The 25,523-nt window shown below is 46.2% G+C and overlaps 1 protein-coding gene across 1 annotated transcript in view; it reads right to left on the reverse strand.

Moving 5' to 3' along the window:
* The window catches only part of sema3bl (sema domain, immunoglobulin domain (Ig), short basic domain, secreted, (semaphorin) 3bl), a 44,809-nt gene extending 19,641 nt beyond the window's left edge, over positions 1–25,168 (reverse strand). Inside the window, exons 1-3 of the mRNA XM_061256918.1 lie at positions 24,839–25,168; positions 11,394–11,554; positions 2,578–2,640 (exon numbers count right to left, since the gene is read on the reverse strand). Of these exons, the coding sequence (XP_061112902.1) occupies positions 2,578–2,640; positions 11,394–11,554; positions 24,839–24,947 (333 nt within the window). The 5' untranslated portion in view covers positions 24,948–25,168. The remainder of the gene's footprint in view (positions 1–2,577; positions 2,641–11,393; positions 11,555–24,838) is intronic.
* Between the last annotated feature and the right edge of the window lie 355 nt (positions 25,169–25,523).

The raw sequence follows: 25,523 nt of genomic DNA on the forward strand, positions 1-25,523 counted from the left end.
CATCTTCCCTCAGCTGAGAAAAACAACAGAAGTTAATGAATACTAAGCGTGAGGTCATGACCTGGGAGGATAGCCTTTGTAAAAGCAAATGCAATTCAGAACCACACAGCAGATCAGGCATCCCATCCCATGTGTTACAATGACATTCTTCAACATACTTGAATTATAATCTATAAACATACCATAAAATATAAAATGCACTTTACGTATACATCATCGCGCTGACGTCCAATATGAGGCAGTTACTAAAAGCCCCTGTCGTTACAAAATGAGGACAGGCTCCAGCCTTTTGGTCACAGAACCTTACACAAGCAAGAGGCAGTGCATAGGAGTGGCTACTCCTGCCCAAAGGAGACAAAGAGTAAAGTATTTAAAGTTGAAAAGAGCACATGTTCTTGTCATAACAAACGAATGAAAAGCACTTTGGGACAAGCTTGCAACAGGCAATTAAAATGGATTAAGTAATTGAAACAGCATTTTGTTTACTGTCTTTTTTTTTTACTGCTTTTTTCCATTTGCGATTCCATCACGCGGAGTGACGTTAACTCCTTTCACAGAGACCTTGAGGCATGGAGGCAAACAGAAAGATGTGAGATCACCCTTTGATCCCCCTGTGATTGACAGCACTCAATCACCAGCCTGCCAGCCTGCATCCACGCTATCCAGCTACACAAGAGGGCATTGCTCGGTCCAGGAGCAGTGAAAAAGGCCTTGTTTTGCTCCACTTCACCCAAGCAATGTCTACCCGGAAAGGGGAAACACTAGGCGTTCTCATTTTTGTTCCCATTGAAATGAGGCTGAGGATTTCGGGGAAGGGCCAGCCAAACAAACTTGCGCCAGCGTGACCTCTGACCATCTTTCCGGGGCTTCACCAACAAGCCTTTGTGTGCAAGGTTAAGAAAAAGCGAAAGAATGCACCCAATCATCGTTAATTCACAATTCAGGAGAGGACAATCAAACAGAAGAAGAAACAAACCCCAAACTAAGCAATGCTCAATTCCCAGAGCTTTTATGCAACAAAAAAATAAAAAAACAGGTCATTAGTAACAGCAAGGATGTATGAAATTGCACAAGTGAAGTTGACACACTCCTTGATGCCACATTCTTAACACATAAGCATTCAACTACAGCTGCACCGGCTCACCTTATGGTGCTCAACTACAGCTATTAACACATTCATACTCTTCAATAACGCTATTGCATTTCAAAAGATAAACACACCCAAAAGAAAAGAGTATGAAAGCATGCCAGCTAAAGGTGTAGGCCCAATTCCTCCCTTAAAAAAATATACCCCACCCCAAGGCCCCTCAACACTCCATCTGTTTGTAACATTAGGGCTGGATTTCTGAGCACGTGTCTGACTCGTTTAACTGGAGAAGCATAGAGATGGACCTGCTGGGCTGTGTCTTTGGATGCAGGTCTTGGAGGAGGAGGGTAAAGGGCACACTAGCCTGTATCTAGGGGTATCAGCCCTAGGGGAGGTTAACCTGAGCAGATAGCAGGCACAGAGGCACACAGCAGGCCAGGTTTCCTGGTGCACAGGTTAGATTGAATTACAATATGCTGAATTTAAGACTTGTGCGATGCCACATAATGACTTTCCTGCTCTCCCTGCGGAAGAGGACTCGTATAACTATCTCTGTTTATGACATTTCTCTCAGCGACAGCCACGGAAACGCGTAATAACTCCCGATATTAAATGTCTTGCCTCACCTGCCACTTCAAACGCACTAATTGCCTTCTGCTCCTACCATGGACTGACACAGGGGTTTTAAAACTCCAACTCCCATCCAGTGAGACAGATGAACTCCTTTATATTACAAGAAAAATGTAAACGATAACAGATGGCCAGAAGGTTTCACTTTCCATTGTTAATGCAAGCTTTGGGACTGAAAATTAAAATGCAGCCCAAAAGTGTCCTTATTTGCGATGACAAAGAGAGCTTATCTATCTTTGGCCTCCTGGATCTCCTCATTAAATGAGGCCTTTCAGGTTTTAATGGTGTCTGAACCGTGACTTTTTCACGGATCAAAAATGTTACAGGGGTCTTAATTGTGCTTAATGGATCAAAGGAAAGACTTAATTAGGATTCCTGCAGATCTTTATTAAACTGCCCAGAGATTTGCAGTCCTGAAGAAGAAAAGCACTGACTGATGAAACTGCAATTCAGAAAAGGGTGAAAGATCATATTAAATGGTGAATATCTGACCCAATGCCATTCCATTCCAGAAATCCACAATAATCACCCCATCTCATGAAGGACAACACATGCCATTCCATGCATGAATCAGTTTCAGTCCCGTTAAGAGATTCTAAAGCGCCAGCTAATTTCCATCAGCAGTGTCTTGAGTTCAATTCATTTGAGCGACTCTGGAACAGAATGTCTCAAAGGACTGCACACACTACCCAGTCCACAATACAATTAAACTGCAACACCGAACAAGGTTTTCCATATTCTAAATCGCTAAACATACACACATTAAAAGTTAAAGGGAAATAGAAAGGTTTTAATTGTTTAAGGGTGTCCAAGTTAAAGGCCCCCACTACAGAAGAACCCCGCACGAGGGCATCACTCACCTGGGGATCCTTGCCCTTGAGCACGCACTCCTCCCTGTTCCCAGGCAATGGAGGCCAATAGATCTGCAAAAAGAGGGGGAGAGAAAGGGAAAGGGGGCGACATGAACATTTGGGTATAATTTTGGAGAGTCAGGAAATGTTTAGTAAAAGACATACAATTCAAATTTAATTTAATATGCCAATTTCAGTTCTTTCAGTGTCACACAGCATGCATTGGAGGGAGGGTAAGGGTGTTCCCCCAAGCCAAGGATAATATGCACAGTGGCAGTGTCAATCATTTTACATTGGGAACTATATGACAGGAATGCTTGTCCTTATTATTTTTTAACAAGTTTTATTTTAAATCCATATCTACAATGACTTGGATATTGGCACCATAAGCATAACTGAATTTTGAATTATATTCAGGCAAAAAACTGGCTATTTAAAACAGAACAATGATTGATGATTCAGCAAATCTATTCATCCACCATGGTTTTTATTGCTTTGTCAGACTCGTAGCCTTTAGCTGTGCAATATGCAAAACGTCCCACATCCATGTAAAAACATACTGTGTGGTAATGAAGACCAGCAGTCTAACAGCTTTCCAGCAGTATTTAAAACCACCAGCTCTAACTGAACTAGAGATGGATACAGTGTCAGGGTTGGAGGTAGTACTGATGGTGGCCACCAGGGGGGCTTATTACTTTCACCTGGTGGTCGTTAGTGCCTACTTGATGTCTACCTCCTGAAGGTATTTAAAGCCCTCATTTCCCCTCAGTCTCCGCTTTGGTGTCCACTGTTCGCTCTGGCTCAAAGCTGGTAAAGCACACGGTAGACTCGGTAACCAAATGAGTCAGGTATCGTGCTGGTGTGGTTTCGTTTCTCTATTTAAAGAAAAAGGTAAGGAAGGCGCTCAGCTCGTTAGTGCAGTGTGCACAAGCAGACGCCTTCCTAAAGGTTCTTTGGTTCTTTGTTTCGTTTTGTTTTCGGCTCGTGTGAGTCCGTGGGTGAGGGACGTTGTCCCCGGTATTTTGTATTTTGGTTTGTGTGTTTTTTCGGAGCTGCGACTCCTGAGTCTTTATTTTCGTTAGCCCAGTCTTTTATACTGGGTTGTACTTTTATTTTGGGTTTTCCCCGGTCCGGGCAGTAGTGCTAGCCTTTACGCACTCATTTTTCGTTTGTGATTTTCGCCCTGGTTTTGGAGGGTAGTTTTTATTTCCTGAGCCGTTATTTGGGGCTCTTTCTTTTATTTGTGCGGAGTTGTCTCCGTGTACAGTGCTGTCTCCTCTACCCCCCCGGGGTCTTAGTGGCGGGCTCGGTTGTGGGTCCGCTTACAAGGGGTCACCCCCTTAGTCGCACCTGGCTCTCCGCACCTCCTCAACCTCACAGAACACCAAAGCCACCATGGAGAGGCCAGCGACTAGTGTGGGAGGGGATTCTCCTCTGGAGGCGGTTGTAGCCGCCCAGCAGGCTGCTCTGGTTAGGCAGGAGCAGGAATTATTGATGTTGCGTGCACAACAAACTGCCACTGCCGAGCAGCAAACCAGGGTATTTCAACGGCAGGATGAGATATTAACTAGGTTAGACCAACAGCAGGAGGTATTGTTCGGACTCGCCGAGACGTTCCGGCAATTAGCCAGCGAGTTTCGGTCTTCTCCAACACCCGCACCCATCTCTGACACCTCCCAATCGTCCCTTCCCCCCCAAGTAACCACTCCTACTTACCAACCCATTACACCGGTGGTTAGGGAGCCCAAGCTCCAGCTCCCTTTACGGTATGGTGGCGAGGCAGGGAAATGTAGGGGGTTCCTCTCCCAGTGCCTCATTTTTTTTAAATCTCAACCCTCACGTTTTACCACGGAGGATGCTCGGGTAGCGTTCATTCTATCGCTGTTGACGGGGACGGCTCTGGCCTGGGCAGACCCGCTGATTCGTGGTCAGGCTCCCCTCATGAATGACTCCCAGCTCCTAATGCAGGAGATGACGCGTGTCTTTGACCACGACATCACGGGTAGAGAGGCGGCATCTCGGTTAACATGGATAAAGCAGGGTGCCCGGAGTGTTGCCGAGTTTTCTGTTGAGTTTCAGGCTCTGGCAGGTGAGACGGGGTGGGCAGACGACCCGCTCATAACCTTGTTCACTAGCGCGTTATCTGACCCAGTCCGGGATGCCCTGGCCACCATGGAGCCACCGGGGAGTTTAGGCGCGCTAATATCCGCGGCTATCCGCATTGACAACCGGGTTCGTGAACGGGCGAGGGAGAGAGCGGGCAAGGGAGGTCAGTTCAACTGGCCTATTCCGTCCTCTCCAGGCAAGGCTGTCAGTACGGTGGGGGGACAAGACACACACACGGGGGAGGAACCTATGCAGGTGGACAGCGCTAATCTGGTGCGCCCTAAGAAACGTCCCTGGAAAGAGGGATTGTGTTTCTTTTGTAGGCGGCCTGGGCACCTAGTTAGAAACTGCCCCGACCTGAAGGGAAGCGCAGTCCCACTAGTGGAGCGAAAGGCACTAGTGGGACTGGTGAGAGGTATCAGCTTTCGCACGTTTCTCCCCATCAACTTGACGTGGAAGGGGGGTGGAGTTAGGGCAGACGCCTTTATTGATTCCGGGGCAGTTGACAATTTTATCGACCGACAGTGGGCGAAACACCACAGACTGCCGGTTCGGTCGTTGCCACAGCCCCAATCCATCACGGCGCTGGACGGTCGTCCGTTGGGGTCCGGGGTTGTGCGTCAGATGACTGAGCGGGTGGTAATGCGGATTCCGTTTCTGGGGCACCGGGAGCGCATTTATTTTTTTTTGGTGGAGTCTCCGGCGTACCCGATGGTACTAGGTCACGTGTGGTTAATAAAACATCAACCCCAAATAAACTGGGGAGACCGGAGCAATCCGGTGTCCCGGTGGGGCCCGCAGTGCGCAAATCACTCTGGGCACACGCACACTCCCGCAGCTCCACCCGTAGAGACCGATATAGACTCCGAGGGGGACGAGGGGGAGGCTAGGGAGTTCCCCAGCGTTCAGGCTAGTCCTCAGGTATCGGATGAGCAGGCGGAGAGTCTGGAATGGGACTCCGTCTGTGACTGGAGTCCCCCCGTGGACGAGGGGGAGGTCAGTGACGTCACCGACTGGGACTCTGAGAGATCCGTGCAGGGCTCTGACAGTGGAGATGAGGGGCGGATGATAGGGGCGATTGCGTTTCCTCGCCCGCAGAACGTTCCCAGGGAATATAGGGAGGTAGCGGAGGTGTTTAGCAAACAGCGAGCCACTACGTTACCACCGCACCGACCCTATGACTGTGCCATTGAGTTATTCCCTGGAACATCTCCACCTAGGGGGTCGTTGTATTCGTTGTCGGCACCGGAGAGCAAAGCTATGAACGAATACATTCGCGAGGCATTAGCTAACGGGTTTATTAGACCATCTACGTCACCAGCGGGGGCCGGGTTCTTTTTTGTGAAGAAAAAGGACGGGAGCCTGAGACCCTGCATAGATTATAGAGGGTTGAATACGATAACCCGTAAAAATAGGTATCCCCTACCGCTAATGAACTCCGCGTTTGAGCGCCTGCAATCTGCATCGGTCTTTACTAAACTCGACCTCCGTAATGCGTACAATCTTGTACGCATACGCGAGGGCGATGAGTGGAAAACGGCGTTTAATACCCACACAGGGCATTACGAATATCTAGTCATGCCGTTCGGTCTCACTAACGCCCCCGCAGTATTTCAGGCGCTGGTGAATGATGTGCTCAGGGAGATGTTGGAGAAATTTGTGTTCGTCTACCTGGACGATATTTTAATATTCTCCAACAATCTCACCGAACACATTCAGCACGTGACCCAGGTCCTCACACGTCTTTTGGAGGCTCGCCTATTTGTCAAGGCGGAGAAATGCATTTTTCACGCGAATACCGTGTCTTTTCTTGGGTTTATTGTGTCTGAGGGGAGAATTGAAATGGACCCAACTAAGGTAGCGGCTGTTAAGAACTGGCCTACTCCTGCGTCAATAAAGCAGGTTCAAAGGTTTTTAGGGTTTGCAAATTTTTATCGCCGTTTTATCAGAGGTTTTAGCACGGTGGTTGCGCCCATCACTGCGCTTACCAAGAAGACGGTGCCAGCGCGCTTTGTGTGGAACTCTCGTGCGGAAGCGGCGTTCGCGGAGTTAAAAGAGAGGTTTTGCACGGAACCCATCTTAATAACCCCAGATCCTTCGCGCCCATTTATTGTGGAGGTGGATGCCTCCGAGCTGGGGGTGGGCGCCGTTCTTTCCCAACGGTCTCCCCTAGACCAAAAAGTGCATCCCTGTGCGTTTTTTTCTCGGTCCTTGTCCCAGACCGAGAGAAATTACGACGTGGGAGACAGGGAACTGCTGGCGGTCAAGTTAGCTCTGGAGGAGTGGCGTCACTGGCTGGAGGGGGCGGAACACCCGTTCACTGTATGGACTGACCACAAAAATTTAGAGTACATACAGACGGCCAAGACACGGAACTCGCGGCAGGCCCGCTGGGCCCTATTTTTTGCACGCTTTTCATTTACCCTGACCTACCGTCCCGGTTCCAAAAACACAAAACCCGACGCCCTCTCCAGGGTGTTTGATAACACTGACAGGGAGCACACTCCTCAACCTATCATCCCTGAGGAGCAAATAGCGGCGCCAGTGGTTTGGGGGGTGGAGGCGGCGGTGCGAGGAGCGTTGCGCCTCGAGCCGGATCCAGGAGGGGGTCCACCTCATTGCCTTTTCGTGCCCGCGGGGGTTCGGTCTCAGGTACTGCAGTGGGGACATGCCTCACGGCTGGCAGGGCATCCCGGGGTTCACCGCACTAAGGACTTCTTGTCAAGGCGGTTCTGGTGGCCCGGGATGGAAAAGGACGTTCGGGAGTTTGTGGCCGCGTGTCCAGTCTGTGCCCGTAGTAAGGGATCGCACCAACCTCCCTCAGGGCTATTACGTCCCTTACCGGTCCCGAGACGTCCGTGGAGTCACGTGGCCCTTGACTTTATTACGGGGTTGCCGTCATCTGATGGCAATAAGGTGATCTTGGTAGTGGTTGACCGATTTTCTAAGGCGGCTCATTTTGTGGCACTACCGAAACTACCGTCGGCGGCGGGGACCGCAAGGTTAGTAGTCGACCACGTCTTCAGACTACATGGTCTGCCCCAGGACGTGGTGTCCGACCGCGGACCCCAGTTCGCATCTAGGTTTTGGCGTGTGTTCTGCGCCTTGTTAGGGGCCTCAGTAAGTCTGTCCTCGGGCTTTCATCCTGAGACCAACGGGCAGACGGAGCGCACTAACCAGACGCTTGAGAACACACTGCGATGCTTAGCCGCGGCCAACCCCACGTCCTGGAGTCGTCAGCTCGCGTGGGCCGAGTACGCACACAACACTCTGCGCAACGCCTCCACCGGGTTCTCACCCTTCGAGGCTCAATTTGGGTACGTGCCGCCATTGTTCCCGGAACTGGAGAAGGGGGCCGAGGTGCCCTCCGCGGAGGCTTTTGTTCGGCGGTGCCGAGGCACCTGGATAAAAGTACGGGCGGCACTCCTACGGGCTACTGCTACCCAGAAGCGACTGGCCGACAGACATCGCCGGTCGGTCCCTGCCTACAGGGTAGGGCAGAGGGTGTGGCTGTCCACTCGCGATCTGCCATTGCGAGTGGAGTCGCGGAAGCTCGCCCCCCGCTACGTGGGTCCATTCCGTATTGTTAAGAGGATCAACCCAGTTACTATGAGACTCCAACTGCCCCGGTCCATGAGGATCCACCCCACCTTCCACATCTCACGCCTTAAACCGGTGCTCACCAGCGTGCTGGCCCCGGCGGAGGTTCCTCCACCGCCTCCACGGTTAGTTGACGGGGGTACGGCCTACACGGTGCGCCGCATCCTGGCTGAGCGTCGCGTGGGCAGGGGTAGACAGTACCTTGTGGACTGGGAGGGCTATGGTCCTGAGGAGCGCTGTTGGGTTCCCACTAGGAACATTCTGGATCCAGAACTCATCCATGAGTTCCGCAGGCGGGGGGCTGAAGGAGCGTCTGGGGCCGCTCCTTAGAAGGGGGGTCCTGTCAGGGTTGGAGGTAGTACTGATGGTGGCCACCAGGGGGGCTTATTACTTTCACCTGGTGGTCGTTAGTGCCTACTTGATGTCTACCTCCTGAAGGTATTTAAAGCCCTCATTTCCCCTCAGTCTCCGCTTTGGTGTCCACTGTTCGCTCTGGCTCAAAGCTGGTAAAGCACACGGTAGACTCGGTAACCAAATGAGTCAGGTATCGTGCTGGTGTGGTTTCGTTTCTCTATTTAAAGAAAAAGGTAAGGAAGGCGCTCAGCTCGTTAGTGCAGTGTGCACAAGCAGACGCCTTCCTAAAGGTTCTTTGGTTCTTTGTTTCGTTTTGTTTTCGGCTCGTGTGAGTCCGTGGGTGAGGGACGTTGTCCCCGGTATTTTGTATTTTGGTTTGTGTGTTTTTTCGGAGCTGCGACTCCTGAGTCTTTATTTTCGTTAGCCCAGTCTTTTATACTGGGTTGTACTTTTATTTTGGGTTTTCCCCGGTCCGGGCAGTAGTGCTAGCCTTTACGCACTCATTTTTCGTTTGTGATTTTCGCCCTGGTTTTGGAGGGTAGTTTTTATTTCCTGAGCCGTTATTTGGGGCTCTTTCTTTTATTTGTGCGGAGTTGTCTCCGTGTACAGTGCTGTCTCCTCTACCCCCCCGGGGTCTTAGTGGCGGGCTCGGTTGTGGGTCCGCTTACAAGGGGTCACCCCCTTAGTCGCACCTGGCTCTCCGCACCTCCTCAACCTCACATACAGATACAAGTAAAGAGCATGAATTATGCCATAAGAAGGTCTATATAGTTTTATTTGTCCCAGCTGCATAGTTAAAAACAGTCCACAAAAACATGACAAGGGCGGCCATTTATTTGTCCAAAATCACACTGGCTAATACAGAATAGGAGACTGGGTGAATCAGGACCACAATCTATACACTGGATTCTGAAAGAGGTGCCTACCTATCAGGAGACATGACACAATAATTTAGTATTTTAGCACAATTTAGAATGAATGTACCACAGAACTTCACAATGGACATGTTCTAGGGGGAATACTCTTTGACAGAAAAAGAACATTGAGCCAATGTGGGAAACACTGAAGAAAAATGTCCCATATCCCCTGAAAAGGGAATTGAGCTGAATTCCTGGAAAATGGTAGGATACACAGAATAATAGTATGTTTAGACACTAAAAGCAACTGATAGGAAAAAGACCAGCACTTTTATGAGCAACTAGGCAACTTGGGTCCTATAATAGCCAGCTATGAATATCATACGGAATAATTATTCTGAGGAAAGCTATTAAAATGAAATCTGTTCAGGTAGGTGATGGGGGTTCCTGAACATGGATCAAAGTCCTTGACACTGTTCAGGGCGTACAGAGGCTCTGTCTCATAAACAATACTGCATGGGGAATCTTCTTACTGAGGGGAACATGTTCTGGCAGAAATTACAATCTTTCACCTGGCCACTTTCAGTATAATGGGCCATATTATCCCAGCTAGCAAAAATATTGTTGCAACTTCTTATAACATTGCGGTGAGGTGATATTTCTTGGGTAAATAACCACAGTGCGGCAATGCTCATGAGTACATGAACCCCAAACCTCAAGTCTCCAGCTACTGAAGGTCCAGATTACTTACAGGGTTTTTCCTTTATGTATATGAAATGTGGGAAATATAATGTATGAGTACTAATATATAAAAACTAATGTATATACACAAAGCCCCCACAACTTTCTGCAACCTATAAAAGACGTGTTCTGTTCTATTCAAAGATCATCAGAGAGAGAGAGAAAGAGAGAGAGAGAGAGAGAGAGAGAGAGAGAGAGAGAGAGAGAGAGAGAGAGAGAATATATTTTACCATTCTGGACAAAACCGCATTACTTTATCTGAAACAATACATTACTGCTTCATTCCAATCCTGGGAAACCAGACCCAGCCACAGCCCCATGATCTCCCCCACCCGGGGATGCCATGCCCAACCTCAGCATAACTGCTGCCAGGCACAACCAGAGCACAATGCCCTTGATCATAATACCAGTTTGAAAGCCATGGGACCAACACAGTTATAACAAATATGAGTTTATATGTAATTTGAAGACTTTAATGGAGACAGTGCTCCCAAACAAGTCAACCAGTTATGTCTACATATATTACAGAAGTGGTTAAAAGCATTTACTCTATTTCTTTATCCATTTCACTATTTATTTATTTTTCCCCAGGCTATATTTTTGGTAACCTCTTGACAACTCTCTTGAGATAAACAGGTAGCAAATTCCAGTCTAGTCCCTTCTAGAAAAGAATGCACAGGGAGTGGTCCCAGACAGAGGCTATTTGAAGTAACTCAGGGATGAGAAATCAACCAACTCCTTAAACAAGAATGCAAAGAAAAATATGGTTGCATCTCAAACAGGGGAGAATCTTCAGAATCTTCCAATGCCCTTGAGCTATGTAGCGAAGCTTTCTACCCTCCACCTGCTTTTGCTCCACACTTTGACACTTGGTTGGCAGGGACTCACAGTCTTGTGATCCATGCCAAAGATCAGAGAAGGCCTGGTAGGACTGTCCCAGGGGAGAGCTCCTGAGAAACCCATCCTACTGGACTTTATCGGAGCAAACTGGTTAATCCAGGATTTTCAGTGGATTTTTTGGCAACATGAATGAAGGTTTAGAAAATGTTTTTAATTAGGAGAAGACAGATCTGATAAAGCATCAACCCATTAATCATCTTTGAAAAATAATTAGAGGTGAGAAAGAAGCTGGCTGAGAACAAGGCAGAGTCTGGGGGAAGGGCTTACCTCTTTGGAGTCTGAGTGGGTATGGTCCAAACGCAGGGAATACAGCACATCTTTGCCTCCCAGAAACAGCCTGTCATGGTACTCATCCAAGAAAACGGAGGTCAAACTGAGGAGCCCGTGGTGACCACTGAAGATAGAAGAGCGGTTTGTGGCCAGAAGATCTGAGAGAGAAAGTAAGACACAAGTGTGAGAGACCAAAATGGTGGGGAATAACTATGCTGTCAACACAAAAAAATGCATCCTGCACAAGTCAATAGAAGCATAATAAATTGCATGAATTTGCTGCCAAAAATCAGTTTTTAGTTTAGCAGCAATCTGTCTGTTTTCAGTTATGCCACTGTGCACACATTTGATTCCCTTCTGGGCTCGGTCTCCATCTCAGAGGTTAAGTTCCTGACTGCTGTATTGCCAAGTGCAGTCTGAAAGTCTATAACTCACAAACAATTTCAAGAGCACTGCTTGTAATATCTTGAGGGAGATGTAGAAAATTGGTATACCCAAGAGATTATCAAAAGGGCTGAACCCCTGGTTCTATCCAGGACCAGTGGTCCATCCTGTGCTCCAAGGAACTTGGAAGCTCCAGATGTGCTGTGCTCATGAGTGCAATATAAAATGCTAGAACTTCCAAAGAAGTTTTGAAGCACTGTCTGGAATATTTACTGCTGTTCTATAAAAGTGGATTACCTACAGGATTTACAGAAGGCTGGGACATCTACGTATGTCCCGGAACACTGGACACTTGACAGAATGCTAGAGGATGAGAATATCCAGTTCTGGTCTAAAATGTTTGAGTGCCTGCTAGCAGTCCAGAAAGCTAAACCGTCCAAACCCACATGAGGTTAGAAGACCCCGTTGTTTCAAGCGTACCCAACGGAATGCTGGCTCTGCCTGTAAAACTGATACACTAACAAACATGCCCCCAGCTGAAATTGGACCCCTACCCCCAATCTGTCCCGACTCAATATTCACTGTCTGTGTGCACTTATGCTTTAAAACTCCAGCTTTGCCAAAGAGCCTAAGAGTTGATCCCAATTCCTGCACTGGCCCCTGGGGTGCTGCAAATCCATCAATCACCACAGCTTTCAAAGGGTGTGTGTAGGTGGGATCACATGGCAGCTATTGCTGCTGGATCAGAATCAGCCTTGCGATTGACTCAGGATTTAAGAAAGAATATTTTCACTTATCTGAGCCCTATGAATAAAAGAACTGGTGTTCATTTCTCCCTTTCTCCTAGTGCCTCCAATCTATCATGGCTCTGTATAATCAGCCTTTTTATCTGCTTTTTCAGCCCTTTGATGTCATCAGAAAGGGCCTAGGATGAGAAATTATCTATAATGAATATGATAGCCAAAGACTAACTTTTTATTTTTAAAATTTTTACTTTTCATGTACCGATTTGTCTATCATGCTATCCATTTCAATGCCTTGCTTAATACATTCAAAATATTGCATTCCTGGCACACTGCATGTACTCATATTCAGCAAACCCACGGATACAGTCAACCTATAAAGTATATACTTTTAAATGCTGGATAACACGCACAACTCTTAGAAAGGGAATCTTACATTTAAACAGGTTCAGAACCATCTCTGCCACTGCATATCAGACTAAGCGCATGAGATAAGTAGCCTTTCTACAGTCCTGCATCTTTCACGCAGACATTGGATAGCCAATGTACCGTAAATCAAATAGAAAACTGGAATGATTCATGATCCAATGATTACAGTAGGTTATAAATCTACTGTAAAAGCCAGGCGTGGTGACAGATGGATTTATCCAGTTTCAGCTCTACTGTTCTCTGTGCACACAGAAGCCAGACACAGAGGAAATTACTTAGAGAATGTCACACTGGTCTGTGGTATGCTCCTATGTTTTGAGGATACAATTTTACAATTAACATTTTGTTTTACTTTCAATACATTTTGTACTGACGTAACTTTTTCTTAAGTTTTTGCACATATACAATTTATTTGTTAAAAAGGGATACTTTCTGAAAGTAATAAGATGTGGAGGCGTGTTTAAAATAAAATGTTGTGTCAGTGTAGTCCTTGAAACAGTAAGAGGAGCAGACAGAGTAAGATCAAACTCAGAAAAATATGATATTAAAAATGTGCTATGATATCAAGGGGCCTTTTTGAATAGATATAGACTATTCCCTGGTCAGTTCTGTGAGTGACATCCAGGCCCACTGTTGGCAGGAAAAGCAATCTAGACTGTTCTCAGGTCAGTGAAGTGACCAACTCCCAGGCCCAGTGCTGGCAGGAACACACCACTCCAATCCACTCAACTCTGATTCACTTGAGTGGGCTCAGTGGAGTAGTCTTGCTTTTCCCAACTTGGCTTCATGCCTTAAAACAACACATAACCTACACAAGCTCAATACCCATTAACAAAGCTCCTTCATCCCCTTTCCCATAAATCTCTTTTACAACATGAGATAGATCGATCGAGTGTGCACTTATTAAATTGCAAGCACAGTAGACAATCTCAGCATGCCTCTGACGTATGCTGTATATGTTAAATATGGCAGTAGGAAAGGGAAATTGCTTGTTATAAAGCAAGGCTGCGAGATTGAAAAAGGTTCTGACCTCCAAGGCCGGGGAGAGTTCAGGACAACAAAACTCTTCCAGGTAGTGGTGCATGCAGGGGTGTGCGTGACAGTGTTTCTGTGTCCGTGCCTCTGTGCTTGTTTTGGGAAGTGCTTTTGTCTTTGCCTTTCAGTGTGTGTTTGCATGTATCTGTTTATCTGTCTGTGGGAGCCTGTCAGTGGTCTTCCTGACTGTGATGTGCTGCCAGGCCAGGATGAATCAGTGGGTTTGGTTCCTCTGTTCCTGAGCCACTGGAGATAGCTGCAGTTAGAGCTGAGTGGTGAGAAGGTGAAGTACTGAACCTGAGGCCGGTATCCAGCAACGCACAGACTCAGGGTGGGGCTCACTGTGCCTTTGTTCTCACTCTTTATCTCTAGTTCTCTGAAGTACATACAGCGTGAAAGGGTTTCAACACTAGGATTACTTTTTGAGCGTTTTCCAGCAAAATCTCATCCAGCAAAACATTTTCCCCTTTATCATTTTCTGCTAAGCTTTTTACGGTCAAGATTTTGTTTATAATTTTTGCAGGTGTGTGCATGTATATGGGTCTTATGTGTGCCTTCATAATCTGTGTGTGAGCGTATACTGAGAGTGTGTATACTTGTGTGCGCGCATGTGTGCATGTTTGTCCAGCCCCCTGGCACAACCATCCCCTCCCAAATAGCTATAATAACTTTGATGACTCCTACGTTATTATGCAACATTTTCTCTCATTTCCCCCTTTTATTCATTATAATTGGTCAATATAATCAAGATGATGGGAAAGTAGAGGTGGACCAAGAAAAAACACAAAATGGGACTGAAACAATTGCTACAGCACCCTTTAAACAAACTGGCTGACTGTTAAAAATCTGCACATAAAATTTTTATTTGTAGCTGTTTTGATGGATTGTGTTTGGTATTTTACAAGTGTTGGCGTAAGCTGAATATGCCATGCTCCAGACAGCACACACTTTAACAGGAGCCTGACCTGCCCTACAGAGTGCAGGGGCTCAGGAAAGCTAAGCGGTGGGATTTACACTCACACCTCCTCCATCCAGGGTAGAGAAGACAGCAGCTCTGTCAGCCGCACGGCTCCCACTCCACCCCGCACACCCCGTATCTGCTGCCACTTCTGGGAGAGACGCAGACACCGAGGCGCAGACAAGCCCCGCTGCTCACAGCTCATCTGGAGTGTGCTACTGTCTGACGCCTCGCAGGAAGTTCTGCGGCTGTGACACCCTGCACCAAACACCTTCCTTTGTCTCCTTCTGACGCACACACACACACAAACTCATGCGCACACACACACACACACACACACACACTCTCCCTGCCTGTCTGCCTAAGGGGATGCATGCAATGTAATGTGCCACTGGTTCAAAAATATACGATGCTTAGCAACCAATCAGTCTACTGTCAGCTTTAAATATACTACAGTTGGATAGAAAATGGGTCTGAAATAAGCCCACATGAGCAAAAAATAAGACATATCTGAACATGCTAAATTCTGTGCTGATATTCACTAGGTACTTGTGATTTGTTTGGCTCTTCATTTTCTTGAACTGAAATGAATTTGCATGCGATACTGCAATAATGTATGTAATGAACATTCCATTATATTATAGCCCTGAATGTTGTAAAAACTAAACAGTAAAAATTAAATCATGACTGTTTGGTTGCCAATTCATTCAGAGTCATGGGAAATGGTTTGGAGCCAGTTTTCCATCCATTTCTTTTTTTTTTATTCTGTATTTTACAAGCTTCTTCATAAGCAAGTTTTTAAGCCCCTTTAAATCAGACCCTTCTTAAAATGCAGTGTAAGCATGACACAATCAATACATTTAATGCACAAACCCTGACAAACCCAGCCCCATGGCTGAGAGAAGTGCTGCCAAACTGAACTCATACACAAAACACTCGTACAACACAAACACTCATACACAAACAGCAGCAGAGTCTGGTGTGGAGGACCACAGGGGAAGCCCAGCCCCGGATCATCTCCCCAGTGTCTCTGTCTGCTCCTCCTTGATTAGCCTGTCTGTTTGGCCACATAATTGGCAGTGAAAACATCTCACCCGGGTCTCCTCCTCCTCCAGTGCAGTGATGGCACCCTGCCGGCTAATGCCCTGTAATGCCCTCATTTGCGCTGTTCTGTGTCCGGCTCATCCCCAGCTCCGAAACCGGAGCCCAGGGACAATATTGACTCAGCAGGAGGACATCAGCCGCCGACAGGGAGGCCCGGATCGTCCCCCTAGTATTCACCACCTCCCTAAACTCTCCCCGAAAGAGCCACCAGCACACCAAGCCACCACTGAAGAGGGGTCAGCACGGCACACCACAAACAGAGTTTCCTAGTCAGGACAGGAGTACACCCAAACAACGCAAATCTGATACACATGCACACACCGTGAACACAATTTCCCAGGAATGTCAAGAATACACACAAACAGCACAACCTCCAAACATATTCATGTGCTGTGATAATACCGTCACAGAAACTATGCTATGGAGAAAAAGATGGCTATTTGTAGAAATGTGTAGAACAACAGAACCACAAAACACAATCTTAACACAGTGTCAAACATATGCACAGCCCTGAATGTTGTTTTCAATGATGAGAGCCAAAAAGTACCTTCCAAACAGGATTTGGTAAAAGATTGCTTTCTAGGAACTGGAAGATTGGCAAGCAGTGTTTCATTATAGACTGGTTTATTCCTCTCAATGAGCCATGTAAATACACAACTATTTCTATCTCTTTCCCCCGTCATCCTGCCTAGCTCCCTAGCTACCTCGCCTTCCTGTTTCCTCTATACCATAACTTAAGCTGTACCTATACATACTTACACTCACTGCACTTTATTCGACATTTATTAGACTACTGTTCCCTTGACCTGTATCCAAAACGTCATGGTACAACACACCACACCATATGGTAAATGGTAAATGGTTGGCATTTATATAGAGCCTTTATCCAAAGCTCTGTACAATTGATGCTTCTCATTCACCCATTCATACACACACTCACACACCAACGGCGATTGGCTGCCATGCAAGGCACCGACCAGCTTGTCAGGAGCATTTGGGGGTTAGGTGTCTTGCTCAGGGACACTTTGACACAGCCCGGGCAGGGGATTGAACCAGCAACCCTTCGACTGCCAGACGACTGCTCTTACTGCCTGAGCCATATCACCACAGCATTAAATACTGTGTACACTACAGTTCCTGGATCTGGAAGCACAGGCACACCACTGCCTGTGTGGTATTTGCCTGAGAGGGTGAGACTAAGCGCTGATCGTATCATCTGTAACCTTGTACAAATTGAGCCTCAAGGTAAGTGGTGCAGCCTACTGCTGGGTTTTGTTATTCTGGGCGTACAGCGCGGGGTCTCAGGCACATCTGAACTGAATTAGACCCCAGACCACAGCTCACATACCAGGCCGGCCTGAAAGCCACATGCCCATCTCTCTCTCACACGCTCACTACAATACGCAGCCTTCCCAGGACAATCTCCCTCGTTAGGGGCGCTGAATATTACCGCCGTATGCCAGGAATGCCAGGAATCTGGCACGGCGCTCGAAAGCTTCCAGCCCCTGTTCCGCCCGGCGACCCAAGGGAGCCGGCCAATCAGTTTGTGGCCGATGACTGTGTCCACCTGCGTCCACGCAGCAGATGCACGTGCCAGCGGAAAGGCTTCCAGTTCCTGCCCATGTGTTGCCTTCCATCTCCGGGCCCGGCGCTGGGCCTGGTGCCATAGTATTCCACAGGAATACAGATGCCACTTCATCAAGATACGTGTTGTTTTGGCATAGCATTTAGGGGATGTTTTCCCTTGCTCTTTAAATCTCAGGACAATCTTGGTGTGATTAATTGTTCCACACAAAACAGGGAGTACAGGCATAGCCCCCTTCCTTTTTTGTCTATTTTGGTAGGATAAGGAATTTGATTTGGGGCAGCTGGGTGTGTGAGGAGACAATGAGCTGGTGTTGTTGTTGGCCTGGGAGACCCCTCCCACCATGTCTATTAGCACGCTGGTCATGCACTCACATGCGTGGAGATGTGGCCCTTCACACAGGCTTCTCTCACCACACTGAGAGAGTGCGATGGTGGAGGCGTGTGGCAGGCAGAGGACCACACTCTGGGACCCTGCGGGTCATAGAGCTTTTGGGATGAGTGCATCCCTCTAACAGCAGAGTCCTGTCACTGCGGAGCTCCAGGGGCAGAGCTATGATTAATTTAGCCCTGACTCCAAGCACTCCCACCAGGCCACTGTCTGCACAAATCTGACCGATTCAGGGTGGGACCGCTTCCTTGACACAAACATGTGTATCTTGGTTGGGTAACACAGTCTGACAAAAAACTGGGCCAGAGAGAGGAAGAAGCAACTTCTGAACTTGGCTCTTAGTCACACTGAACTTCTAAGGGCTTACAGCACTATTAATTCTGTGAAGTTTTAAAAACTGATATTGTTTGCCCATATGCACAAACTCAATGGCTTGCACACTTACAGAGCAAACGTAATCTCCTGTAAAGATGGGAATTTGCTTTTTATATCAGAACATGTGGAACCTGATGCAGAAGTGAGTATATTAATGCAAGGAAAGTCCCAATACACCCAATCTCTGATTAGCCAGCATGCTCCAGTTCCTTTTCCAAAATAAATACAGATCAGGATATTGCTAGAAGACATTTCTCAGGAGCAGGCCAACACGCAGAGCCTACTCTTGTCTGCCTTTGAGGATAAAACCCCTCCTTTTCTCCCTGCATAATTAAGAAATTGCCCTCATAAACACTGCCAGCCTCAGTGGCTGGTTTTCCCGTTCTGCGGTAGCTCCTGTTTTAAAGAACTCCTCTTATTAACAACCCTCTAGTGAGCCTCCATTTGTTTTGGAATGGGCTTGTTCAGGCCCCCAGATCTTCAGCCTTAATTATGAGCAGGAATGCTGAAGTAGGCAGGACTGGGTATGTGCACAATGGTATGTGCATAGACATGTGTGAGTGTGTGTGTGTGTGTATGTGCATGTGTGTGTGTGTGTGTGTGTTGGCTCCTCTCCCTTAATACATATATCATTGGCGGTGGGCACGGCTGCCTTTGGAGCGCACTGTCAGCAGCTTCTGGGTGGAACTAATTGATTGCTAGGATGGTGAGCCAATGAGGGAATTTCTCACAGCAGTGCACATCACTGTGACGGACATACACTGTCTTCCCTCAGCCCTGTGAAAACACTCAGCAGGGGTCCCCACCCAGAACTTTCTCACACACCTTTCACTGGCAAAGAGCTCAGCATGTGCAACCAGGCTGAAAGACACAACAAATGTGTCCAAACATGCATGTACACAGCTAGACACAAACACACGTAAACACACAAACACACACATACACACACACACAAACTGGCAGTGGTGCATGTGTGTGTGCTTTTGGATGAGGGTCTTACATGACAGGACAGAGACATGAAATTATCACAATTGTCTCATTAGCCAAAAATTAAACATGATTTTTCTTCTTTTATTTTTATATACATTATTGTGTAAAGGTACTAGACTGACACAAACTTATAGTGATTACTTCTTGGAAGGGTCCTCTGTGGCCATGCAAAGGGATTTTTATATTAAAAACATTCTTTCAATATACAAGAGTCAGGGCTTTGCTTGAATCTATGCATGTACATATTCAGCAAATCTGTTATCATGCTAAGTAGTTACAGGCTGGCAGGTCTACCAGAGAAATGAATCCCTTTGTTAATATAGTAGCTGTGGGGGTAGACCTTGTTTGAGGCATAGCTTTTCAAACTGTAAAATAAATACTAATTTCCCCAAATTCCCCTTTTTTTCTGGCCATGGCCAGACAGCTTGAAGTACTCTCTCTACAGTAAAATATACAGCAGGGCCAGGCTGTTTACACATGACAGAGTGTAATGAAAGACATTTATGAAGGAAATATGCACAGGGTATGAACTTCAAAACCCTTGCATCCATCATTTTCTGATTACATTTTAGAGCACTGTGACAAGTAACTCACAACATGAGTTATTAAATGCAACTTTGAGGAAGGCACTTTGGTGGTAGAGTGGGGTTTGGGCGTGGGGGTGGGGTCACAGCAGTGAGAGAAGTTCAGACAAATAGTTTCATAGAGGTTTAACCCCTGGACCATGGCCATTTGGGCTATTTGTCACGCTCATTAAGTCTATACCATTGCTTTGGCCACTGGGGTTTATTTTGACTATCTCTTCACACTGATTTACCATCAACTTTTCGATCAGACAGCGTGATCAAGCAGAACGTAACATTTTCAAAACCAACAGACATGAAAGAGAACGAGGTGGGGCCATTTCAGCTTGTCATTGGTAAACAAGTAGTGGCACCTCCACTCAACGCCAAACCAGGGAAAACTAATCCAAATGACAGACAGTCAATGTTACTTTGTACGCTCTTAAACCCTAAGCCTTGAATGGGACCAATTTGACCCTCAGCATGAGAAACTTACTTGGTTACATGCTTCTACCATCAATCCCTTTTTGTGATTCAAGGCTAAAAGGCTAGCATTCATGTGTATCTTTTTTCAGTAAGGGAGGAGGGAGAGTGTTTACTTCAGGCTCCTTGAGGCAGACTATAATGGGTCTTGTGACGTTTCCCCACAGAAGAGCAGTCCACTTTGATGAAATGCAGTCATGTAGTAACTCGGCACAAAGCAAAGGTACATAAAAGGAAGATGTGAGACAACAAGGAAACTACATCCCACTGCTAATTACACCAAGTGCAGGCCAAGACAGGGTCAGCTGCCTGACACTGATATCACAGCACTTCCCCTCATTGAGACGGTGTTATGCAGCTGATAAGAAAGAGCCTTTAGCATGATGGCTGTGTTGATCTCATCCTGATAAAACTCCACAAGGATAATTCAGCAGTGGGGCTAGGGGGGGTTAATCTGATCATCTGAATACTCCTATGCAGACAGAACCGCTTAATAGCTGGTACCACAACAATATTTCCACCAGATGTGGCAACCAAGAAGAGGGTAGAGGAGGGCGAAGAAGATGGAGGTCTTTCTTACACCAAGGCTTATTGCCTATTTGGCGGAAACAACTATTTCTCTATTTCTCAACAAGCAGTCACCACCCGAGGAAGTTAACACAATGACGCATTGTTCTCTGTTCTCCATTCAGGATTTACCAGGAAAAAAACACTCCCTTTTAACGGGAGAGGCGAGGGAGGTGTGCACGCTCCAGGACCATGTGAATTTCAGTGCATTGGGAAGTAGCGTTTGCCTGTCCACCTGCGTCCACGGTTACTGGACAGACATGGGGGACCCACCTTTCTGTGTGGTTTCTAATGCAGACTGTGAGATCATCTTTTCTGATTGACCCTAATTCCTTCTCCCTCTTTCACTCTACTCTCCTTCTTCTTGTTCACTCCCACCTTTCCCTCCCTCTCTTAACATTACTTGTCATCTCAGTCATTATTCAACTCAGCCTCTCGCAAGGCAGGCTCAACATTTTCAGGCAGAGATTAAAGTTTCAAGTTCTCCAGATTCATGGAGTAGCACACACAGGCTCCGTGTGACTCCCCCTGGAGTGACTCAAATTCTAGAGAACCTTTAGTACAGAAGGAAACATACTTACAATATTTATGGATACTTTTCTCCTGAACAGGATTACTCACATTGAAGTGGAAGGGATGGGCAATGCGAACATAAATTACTGCAAAGCAGTGTCTGTCGCTGGCAGGCTGGAAACACTCTCGGAAACCCCCCAGTGTTCGTGACGCCATCCTGGCTCAACAGGCTCTTGCAGTTTTTATTTTAGCATGCCCTGCTTCTCTCACAGGCCTGCCCTGGGATGCTTTTGTGGCACACTCCGCTCCAAGCTCTGGCATCTGAGAGAGGACAGGACCACTGTTCTCCCTACAGAGCGCCAGACTGAGAAATATTTCAGAGCCCTTAAAGAGGTCAGCAGGCATGTGGGGGGCACCAGATATCACCAGGATTATCAAGGGGTCAAAAAAGGTGTTTGTAAACCTTGTTGAGCTGGAAAAGCCATTCAATCAACCAACACTATTTGGAGAGACTGAGGAACAATGAGGAACAATTCACATTAACAGCTAGAAGGCGCTCCTAACAAAAAACATTTCCACGTTTCTGGACTGTCTGTCTCTGTCCCTCTCTCATCCTCCCTTTCCTCTCTCACTCGCTCATGGTTGTGCTTGGAGATTGTGTGATGGGCCAGTTGGCATGGATTCATTTTGAGGCTGCTCTTTCTTTCCAAGAAGCTGTGAGCTTTTTAATCATGATGGAAACATCCAATAAAGCAGTCTCATGGCCCACAACCCTCGCCCCTCATTCAGCCCACTATTTATCTGCTACTTAATAATCCTAATTTAACACATCTGGGCAGCCCTATAAAAACATCTTTATTAATTCACTGATATAAATTACAACAAGCCCTTCCATTGTCTGTTTTTCTTTGGCTTAGAAGCACAAACTGAACCACCACAAAATTATCATGACGGATAATTTTGTCCAGCATCGGGCCTTTTTTTTCTCAAGGCTGTTGTCCCTCCAGTCTGATTTATGTCACTGTAATCAGCATGGGCATCGCCTGCTCCCTCCACAAACACACCGACGCACGCACCGCGCAGACCACAGCGAGAAAAACCCGGGTCTCCAGACTCCACACTTTATAAGCCCACCGCAAGGTTTTTAAGAGCCCTTTCCCACTTCCTATTCCAAACACAGCTACCTCCCACATGGACCATCCGTCCAAACCTCAACACGCTGCTAAACCAGTGTGGGACAGTCATCTGTGCAGTGATTGAGAGGGACGAGGGACGATGCTGTCGCTCACTTTAATTAGGGTCAGAGGAACAAAACTGGGGCTAAATGGGTTAATGTTTATCTCCCCATTGGGCAAGGGGCCCGCTACCCCATTTTTAGTTGTTTTCCCATTACTAATTGATTAATTTGGATCATTTTCATTGTGTTTGTTTATGCTTTTAAAGTATCTTTTCAACATTTAGATGCCCTGAAACTGTGTTAGAGAACAGTGGTGAGAAGGTAGGGGCGCATGTGTGTTTCCCCCTCTTTACAGAGGGACCAAGAAACAACTAGGTCCCTCTGTAAAGACGACTGATATCAAGCTGATGGTTGATGCAGGGGATAAATAGAAGTCTGTAAGATATATCATTGCCTTAGTCATTTCTTAAATGCCTTTTGAAGACAGATAATTGAAATGAGTAGATATGCCAGGCCACAGCCAGGTTGTCTCAGACACTAAGCTAAATGGGCAAAAATAACATACCCACCCCACGTGGACACAAACTTAAACATTTAAATCGTCGGTATAGTCATGGGGAATGAAAATACAATTAGGAGGCTTCAGCAATCCCAGAAGACACAACTGAGATCAATTTCAATTACTCTCACCCCAGCGCTGCTCTCACAAAACCAAATCTGCAGAAGTGTCGCATACATTATTCAGTGCTATAAAATAATAATTGCATATTTTCAGGGGGGAAAAAACTGTGGGTGTAGATACAGTCTTCACGGGCACAGAAGCGGGAGCTCCCGTTTAACTATCAAGTGGCTGCAGAGTTTTCCCTCTGCTCCATAAAACATAATTACTGCACAGGAATGGAATAAACATCTCGAGAACCGCGATGAATCTTACCACGGAGAGGCGAAAGCATGCCAAAATACCCCACAGGAAAAAAGACACGCAGCCACACTGTCGAGCTAAAGTGGCACAGAATAAAAATAAATGTAGCCTAGCCTAGTTACTTCACCATGTAGGCTACAGTATTTACCAGAGACTCGAACGGTGATGGAGCTCGGGATAGTACTTTCTAGGTACTCAAATGAAAAAATGTGCGCCCAAAATGTTCTTCAGTTAAAAAATTATAAATAAATAAATGCTTCATATTGCACAATTTCAAAATTATAATTATTAGCAAGTAGGAAATATTGTTCGGAAATAGCGACGTAAACGAAATAAATAACCTACTGTCTGTGCCATTAAATAGCCTAAGTAGCTCCGGAATATTGTTTAGTAGGCTAACTTTCTTTCGTTAACTTCTCATATTGTGCTAAATTAAAATGCATGCGCTGTATGATCGTAATCTAACGCTAAAAATCGGAGTTCGAAAAATATCCAGTAAATTGACTGCATCCCATTCAAATTGCAGCTGCGCTACAGGTCGGATATATTTGGCACGTGCTGAGAAGGGACGGATACTCCGTAGCTGGAGCGCGGAGTTCCCTACCACCTGACGCCGCGCTGGCCAAATTCAGCGTGGATGTTTCAGTCTCATACACTCAACGTTTTGTATCATTACATTACACTTCTTTCTCATTCAAATCAGACCTCTTTTCTAAGCCTTTTCATCTCGCAATCACCTTTGTAGGCTACCATATACACAGGGATAAACTATAATAGTCTATGTTTGAAAACATATATAAAAGGATGGATTACTTCCCTGATTTGTCCATTATGTTCATTATGTTAATGAAGCTGTTTCTTAATGGTAAACATTTAAAATAGGTAATTTCTCAGACCGGGAAACTCGGGACAGATTACACTTATTTTGCCTCTGTTTTTTTAAAACAGGTTTATTGTAGGCTACCTAATCCTGAAAACTACGTATCTGTTTGATTTCTTGGGTAAGGAACTGTGAATATGAAGTTAATTATCATTGGCATAGCCTAATGCACGCAACATTAACTTTTTCAAATTCAAATATGTTATTCGGTTAGGTTAACCCGGGTTTCTGAAATCTACTACATAGGCTACAGAATTTATTGTTCAGGTAATATTTTCAACATTCTTTTATAATCGCATTTACTGAACACTCTCAGGCATAACAATAGTTGACAAAAGAACTACCTTTGTAGGACAGCCGTAGTCGCGGTACATTCAGCTTGGACGCAGAGGCAATCACCGCCAGTAGAGCAAACAGAATCATATTCTTTGAGAGAAGTGATAATTCTTTCATCCTCTCCAAATTCGGACCTTCCGCGTAAGAAGTATCTTATCAAAGTTATTGTATGAGGTCGCTCTCTGCTTTTTCCTCGCAATAAAGGGAAAATATTTATAATAGAACCGGTTCTGAAGGTCCCTGTCGTTGGATAGCCCCAGGATCAGTGTGCTGTTCTCCGACGGCCTTGACAGTGTGATTTTTTCCCACACTAAGCGATCCTTACCCCTACCCAGTAGATGTTCAGTCCCTGATACCGAAGTCCGCTTTTAGTCTTCAGAAAGACCCACCCCGCCTTTCTCCAGCAGCGCAAAGATCTCTAAAGCGAGACCCGCCTCCAACAATGCTCTGAAGGAAAATAGCCGTCTATGCACGGGCGCAGGCACTATGTAATGATAATAATAATAATAATAATAATAATAATAATAATAATAATAATAATAATAATAATAATAAGTACTTATATAGCACTTTTCAAGCAATACAGCACAAAGTGATTTACAGACAATTAAAGGAGAGGTTAGGCGCTTCTACCGTCCACAAGGGAAATAATAATACTGCACTGATGAATTTCGCAAGTATTCGAGTCTGTCT

Source organism: Conger conger, chromosome 10 (genome assembly GCF_963514075.1).
Source record: "Conger conger chromosome 10, fConCon1.1, whole genome shotgun sequence".
In the NCBI taxonomy this organism is placed as follows: Eukaryota; Metazoa; Chordata; class Actinopteri; order Anguilliformes; family Congridae; genus Conger; species Conger conger.